At 63.4% G+C, this 6487-nt stretch overlaps 1 protein-coding gene and 3 long non-coding RNA genes across 5 annotated transcripts; 2 read left to right on the forward strand and 2 right to left on the reverse strand.

Moving 5' to 3' along the window:
• Positions 1-861: 861 nt before the first annotated feature.
• Positions 862-5862, reverse strand: OTUB1 (OTU deubiquitinase, ubiquitin aldehyde binding 1). Its single transcript, XM_050987955.1, has 5 exons — positions 5702-5862; positions 4213-4297; positions 2891-3085; positions 1724-1763; positions 862-1035 (listed from the first exon to the last, which is right to left on the reverse strand). The coding sequence occupies exons 1-5, from the start codon at positions 5845-5847 to the stop codon at positions 878-880; spliced, it is 624 nt and encodes a 207-aa protein (XP_050843912.1). The 5' UTR covers positions 5848-5862; the 3' UTR covers positions 862-877.
• LOC127061304 (uncharacterized) lies at positions 1921-2846 on the forward strand. Of its 2 annotated transcripts, XR_007780812.1 has the most exons (4): positions 1921-2363; positions 2404-2529; positions 2582-2625; positions 2677-2846. It is a non-coding gene; the product is annotated as an uncharacterized LOC127061304 (long non-coding RNA). The 2 variants fall into 2 exon arrangements; XR_007780813.1 differs by having other exon boundaries at positions 2499-2529; positions 2582-2846.
• Positions 3762-4157, reverse strand: LOC127061303 (uncharacterized). Its single transcript, XR_007780811.1, has 3 exons — positions 3913-4157; positions 3843-3871; positions 3762-3776 (listed from the first exon to the last, which is right to left on the reverse strand). It is a non-coding gene; the product is annotated as an uncharacterized LOC127061303 (long non-coding RNA).
• On the forward strand, positions 4500-5774 carry LOC127061302 (uncharacterized). Its single transcript, XR_007780810.1, has 3 exons — positions 4500-5130; positions 5173-5405; positions 5651-5774. It is a non-coding gene; the product is annotated as an uncharacterized LOC127061302 (long non-coding RNA).
• Positions 5863-6487: the final 625 nt, after the last annotated feature.

Below are 6487 nucleotides of genomic sequence, written 5' to 3' on the forward strand. Positions count from 1 at the left end.
CCGCCCCCCGTGCGGGGGATTTTGGGAGGGGGATGGACCGGACCGGGACCGGGACCGCCCCCCGGTGCGGGGGGATTTGGGGAGGGGGATGGACCGGACCGGGACCGGGACCGCCCCCCGGTGCGGGGGGATTTGGGGGGGCGGTGTCGGTAATTCCGGGGCACGGCTGGAATTTGGGGAGGGGGCGGTGTCGCTTCAGTGCCTCGGGTTTTGGGAAGGGGGTTGGGAATAGCACGGGACCCCCCCACCCCCCCCCCCCCGGGGCGATGTGGGGGTCTCAGAGGGTGTGGGGGGAAGGGGGGGGTCCTGCCTCTGGGCTGGACGAGGTTTGGGACGCCCCCTCCCCAAAACTGCCCCCCAGACCCCCCCAAACCTCAGAGACCCCCGAGTGTCACCCCAAAAGGGTCCCCAAATCTCTTTTCCCCCCACTTCAACCCCCAAAACTGCCCCCAAAGGGGGTCCCTGACCCCTCAACTGTCCCCAAAGGGGGGGTCCCAACCTCCTCCCACCCCCTCAACTGCCCCAACTCCCCCTCCCCACCCTGTCACCTGCCCTAAACTCCCCTTCCCCACCCCAAACTCCCCCTCCTCACCTCAAACTCCCCATCCCAAATTCCCCCTCCCCACCCCAAATTCCCCCTCCCCACCCCAAACTGCCCCTTCCCCACCCCCCAAATCCCCCCAAGAGCACCCACCCCCCCCTCTCCCACCTCCCCCTCCCCAAATAACCACACCCAGCCCTCGGGGCCACATCTTTATTTTGGGCTGGGGGTGTGCGGGAGCAGCGCTGGGGGGGGAGGGGGGGCGGCTCGGGCAGGGCCGGGGGGGGCTCGGGGGGGGGTCCCCGGCGAGGTGGGGAGGGGGTCTGGGGGCGGGGGTCACTTGTAGAGGATGTCGTAGTGGCCGGGGCGGTAGAGGAGGCAGACGCGGGGCTGGGAGCCCTCGGGGAACACGTGCGGGTTGGTGGCGCCGCCCTCGCCCCGGTCCATGTACTCCACCAGGATGGAAACGTGCAGCGCCCGCGCCAGCGCGATGAGTGATGTGCATCCCTTGGCTGGCTCCACCTCTGAGGGGACGACCGGACGACGGGTCATGGGTCAGTGAGGTGTGAGGGACACGGGACAGACTGGAGTGTGAGGGACAGAGGGGACACAGAGGGGACAGTGGTCAGTGTGGTCGGTGATGATGTGGATGTGGTCGCTCTCCTTGGACATGGGCTCCACCTCCTGCGGGGACAGACAGACAGACGGACAGACAGGGGTCAGTGGGGTCAGTGAGGTGTGAGGGACAGGGGACAGACTGGAGTGTGAGGGACAGAGGGGACACAGATGGGTCAGGGGACACAGAGGGGACAGTGGTCAGTGTGGTCAGTGATGATGTGGATGTGGTCACTCTCCTTGGACATGGGCTCCACCTCCTGAAGGGACGGACAGACGGACAGACAGGGGTCAGTGAGGTGTGAGGGACATGGGGGACACAGGAGTGTCAGGGACAGAGGGGACACGGATGGGTCAGGGGACACAGAGGGGACAGTGGTCAGTGTGGTCAGTGATGATGTGGATGTGGTCACTCTCCTTGGACATGGGCTCCACCTCCTGAGGGGACAGACAGACAGACGGACAGGGGTCAGTGGGGTCAGTGAGGTGTGAGGGACACGGGACAGACTGGAGTGTGAGGGACAGAGGGGACACAGAGGGGACAGTGGTCAGTGTGGTCAGTGATGATGTGGATGTGGTCACTCTCCTTGGACATGGGCTCCACCTCCTGCAGGGACGGACAGACGGACAGACAGAGGTCAGTGAGGAGTGGGGACATGAGGGACACTGGAGTGTGAGGGACAGAGGGGACAGGGGGACACAGAGGGGACAGCAATGATGTGGATGTGGTCATTCTCCTTGGACATGGGCTCCACCTCCTGAGGGGACAGACAGACAGACGGACAGAGAGGGGTCAGTGAGGTGTAGGGGACACAGGAGAGGCTGCAGTGTGAGGGACAGAGGGGACAGGGGGACAGAGGGGACAGGGGACAGCGATGATGTGGATGTGGTCGCTCTCCTTGGACATGGGCTCCACGTCCTGCAGGGACAGACAGACAGACGGACAGAGAGGGGTCAGTGAGGTGTGGGGGACACAGAGGGGACAGTGCCCAGTGACGCTGCTCAGTGAGGCGTCGATGTGGGTGTGGTCACTCTCCTTCCACGTGGGCACAGGTGCCCCAGACTTGGTGAGAGAAGTGCCCCAGGTACCCCCCAGACTGTGCCCAGGTGCCCCTCAGTGTCCAGGTGCCTCTACCTGCTGGCAGGGCTGCCAGGTGCCCCTCCCACAGTGCCCAGGTGCCCCTCAGACAATGCCCAGATGCCTCAGGTGCCCCTCAGACAATGCCCAGATGCCCCTCAGTGCTCAGGTGCCCCTCAGACAATGCCCAGATGCCTGTACCTGCTGGCAGAGCTGCCAGGTGCCCCTCCCACAGTGCCCAGGTGCCCCTCAGACGGTGCCCAGGTGCCCCTCAGACAGTGTCCAGGTGCCTCAGGTGCCCCTCCCACAGTGCCCAGGTGCCCCTCAGACAATGCCCAAGTGCCCAGGTGCCCCTCCCTCAGTGCCCAGGTGCCCCTCAGACGGTGCCCAGGTGCCCAGGTGCCCCTCACTCAATGCCCAGGTGCCCTCAGACGGTGCCCAGGTGCCTCAGGTGCCCCTCCCACAGTGCCCAGGTGCCCCTCAGACAGTGCCCAGATGCCTCAGGTACCCCTCAGATGGTGCCCAGGTGCCTGTACCTGCTGGCAGAGCTGCCAGGTGCCCCTCCCACAGTGCCCAGGTGCCCCTCAGACAATGCCCAGGTGCCCCTCAGAAGGTGCCTCTCAGGTGCCCCTCAGACGGTGCCCAGGTGTTGGTACCTGCTGGCAGAACTCCTTGATGCTGCGGCCGCCCTCCAGGAACTGCTCGAAGAAGCGCCGGTGGCGCTGCAGGCAGCCCGAGGTGAGCAGGCGCAGGTAAACCACCAGGTAATCCGAGGTGGCCGGCTCGTTAAAGGCGGCCAGCAGCTCCGGCAGCGGCACCCGGCGCTCCACGCGCTCGATCAGCTCCATCAGCTGGGAGATATACACCTGTCACACACCTGTGTCACACCTGTGTCACACACCCGGCGCTCCACGTGCTCGATCAGCTCCATCAGCTGGGGGACACACCTGTGTCACACCTGTCACACCTGTGTCACACCTGTGTGTCACACACACCCGGCGCTCCACGCGCTCGATCAGCTCCATCAGCTGGGAGATATACACCTGTGTCACACCTGTGTCACACCTGTGTCACACCTGTGTCACACCTGTGTCACACCTGTGTCACACCTGTCACACCTGTGTCACACCTGTGTCACACCTGTCACACATCTGTGTCACACCTGCGTGTCACACCTGTGTCACACCTGTCACACACCTGTGTCACACCTGTGTCACACACACCTGGCGCTCCACGCGCTCGATCAGCTCCATCAGCTGCGGGGACACACCTGTGTCACACCTGTCACACCTGTGTCACACCTGTCACACTTGTGTCACACCTGTGTCCACACACCCGGCGCTCACACGCGCTCGAGTCAGCTCCATCAGCTGCGGGGACACACCTGTGTCACACCTGTCACACACCTGTGTCACACCTGTGTCACACACACCTGGCGCTCCACGCGCTCGATCAGCTCCATCAGCTGCGGGGACACACTGTGTCACACACCTGTGTCACACCTGTCACACTTGTGTCACACCTGTCACACCTGTCACACACCTGTGTCACCTGTCACACACCCGGCGCTCCACGCGCTCGATCAGCTCCATCAGCTGGGGGACACACCTGTGTCACCTGTGTCACACCTGTCACACCTGTCACACCTGTGTCACACCTGTCACACCCTGTGTCACACCTGTCACACACCTGTCACACCTGCGTGTCACACCTGTCACACCTGTGTCACACCTGTCACACACCTGTCACACCTGGCTCAGGTGTGTCACACCTGTCACACCCACCTGTGTCACACCCCCCCTGTTCCTGTGTCCCCCCCGTGTCCCCTCCACGGCCCCTGGAGCTCCCCCAGACCCCCCTAAATCCCCTCAGACTCCCCCAAAGCCCCCCCAGAGACCCCAAAGCCCCATGGAGCCCCCAGACCACCCCCCCAGCCCCCCCAGAGCCCCCCCAGAGCCCCCCGAGCCCCCAGCCCCACCGTGTTGTGGAAGTCCTCGATGGTGAACTCGGTGAAGCCCTGGGCCACCAGCTCCTCCTTGCTGCGCGCCGACACCTCCTTGAACCTGGGGGGCACCCACGGGGGCTGGGGGGAGCTCAGGGGGCACCCAGGGGGCACCCACGGGGGCTGGGGGGGCTCAGGGGCACCCAGGGGGCACCCACGGGGGCTGGGGGGCACCCAGAGGGGCTGGGGGAACCTGGAGGGGGCTGGGGGGCACCTGAGGGGCTGTCTGGGTGGGCACCATGGGGGCACCAAAGGGGTCTGGGGGCATCCAGAGGGGTCTGGGGGCACCCAGAGGGGTCTGGGGGGGCACCCAGAGGGGGCTGGGGTCCCAGGGCTGTTTCAGGGTATTTTTGGGCCATTTCAGGTTGGTTTTGGGCTGTTATTTTTGGGCCGTTACTTTCAGGGACTCCCCAGGTAATTTCGGGGCTGTTTGTGCCGGTTTTGGGGTGGTTTTGGGGTGGTTTTGGGCTGTTTCTGGGGTTTTTTTGGATCCCTGGACTGTTTCAGGTGTTCTTGGGGCTGTTTCAGGTTATTTCAGGGCTTTTTCAGGTAATTTGGGGCCGTTTGTGCCATTTTTGGGGTGTTTCGGGGCAGTTCCAGGTGTTTTGGGGGCTGTTCCAGGTGGTTTTGGGGCCGTTTCTGGTGTTTTTGGGGCTGTTTCAGGGGTTCTTGGGGCCGTTTGTGCCGTTTTTGGGGCTGTTCCCGGTGTTTTAGGGCTGTTTTTGGGGCCGTTTGTGCCATTTTTGGGGCTGTTCCCGGTGTTTTAGGACTGTTCCCGGTGTTTTTGGGGCCATTTGTGCCGGTTTTGGGGCAGTTCCAGGTGGTTTTGGGGCCGTTTGTGCCGGTTTTGGGGCAGTTCCAGGTGTTTTTGGGGCAGTTCCAGGTGTTTTTGGGGTGATTTTGGGGCAGTTCCAGGTGTTTTTGGGGCAGTTCCAGGTGTTTTTGGGGTGTTTTTGGGGTGTTTTTGGGGTGTTTTTGGGGTGTTTTTGGGGCAGTTCCAGGGGTTTTTGGGGCCGTTCCGGGTGTTTTTGGGGCCATTCCAGGTGTTTTTGGGGTGTTTTTGGGGCTGTTCCAGGGGTTTTTGGGGCAGTTCCAGGTGGTTTTGGGGTGTTTTTGGGGCAGTTCCAGGGGTTTTGGGGCAGTTCCAGCGGTTTTTGGGGCAGTTCCAGGTGTTTTGGGGGTGTTTTTGGGGCTGTTCCAGGTGTTTTTGGGCCATTCCAGGTGGTTTTGGGTGTTTTGAGGCAGGTCCAGGGGTTTTTGGGGCAGTTTCCAGGTGTTTTTTTGGGGTGGTTTTTGGGGGGTTTTTGGGGCCGTTCCGGGTGTTTTTTGGGGCCATTCCAGGTGGTTTGGGGTGTGTTTGGGGCGGTTCCAGGTGTTTTTGGGGCAGTTCCAGGGGTTTTTGGGGCAGTTCCAGGTGTTTTGGGGGTGTTTTTGGGCCCGTTCCAGGGGTTTTTGGGTCCCTCACCGCTGCAGCTCCTGGCCGTCCTCCAGCAGCGCCTCCAGGTGCGCGAAGCCGAAGGCGCGGTAGAAGCAATTCCCGTCCGGCCGCGTCTTGCGGATGTAGGAGTACTTCTGGAGCAGGTCCTGGGGACAGGGACAGCGTGGGGACATCAGGGACAGCCTGGGGACACCGGGGGACAGCCTGGGGACAGCCCCGGGACTGCCAGGACAGGGACTGGGGGGACATCAAGGGGCACCAGGGGGACATTGGGGGATACAGGGGGACACTGCAGGGACAGGGACAGCCTGGGGACACTGCAGGGGACAGCCTGGGGACATTGGGGGACAGCCTGGGGACAGCCCAGGACCGCCAGGACAGTGACCATGGGGACAGGGACAGAGCAGGGACAGCCCCGGGACTGACAGGGACCAGGGGACATCAGAGGACATTGGGGGATACCATGGGGACGGGGACAGCGTGGGGACATCAGGGGACACTGGGGAGGGACAGGGGACAGCCCCAGGACAGCCTGGGGACAGCCAGGACAGGGACAGCCCCAGGACATCGGGGGGGGGGACAGGGGACAGCTCGGGGACAGGGACCAGGGGGACAATGGGGGGACAAAGGGGACATCCCTGGGGACAGGGGACACCATGGTGGCACAAGGGGACAATAGGGACAGACCAGGGGCAGCCAGGACAGTGACCATGGGGACAGGGACACTGGGGGGGACATTGGGGACAGCCCAGGGACAATGACCATGGGGACAGCCACGCCAGGGGACACTGGGGGTGGGGGGAACACCAGGGA

This window comes from Serinus canaria, unplaced genomic scaffold, assembly GCF_022539315.1.
Source record: "Serinus canaria isolate serCan28SL12 unplaced genomic scaffold, serCan2020 HiC_scaffold_530, whole genome shotgun sequence".
Taxonomy (NCBI): Eukaryota; Metazoa; Chordata; class Aves; order Passeriformes; family Fringillidae; genus Serinus; species Serinus canaria.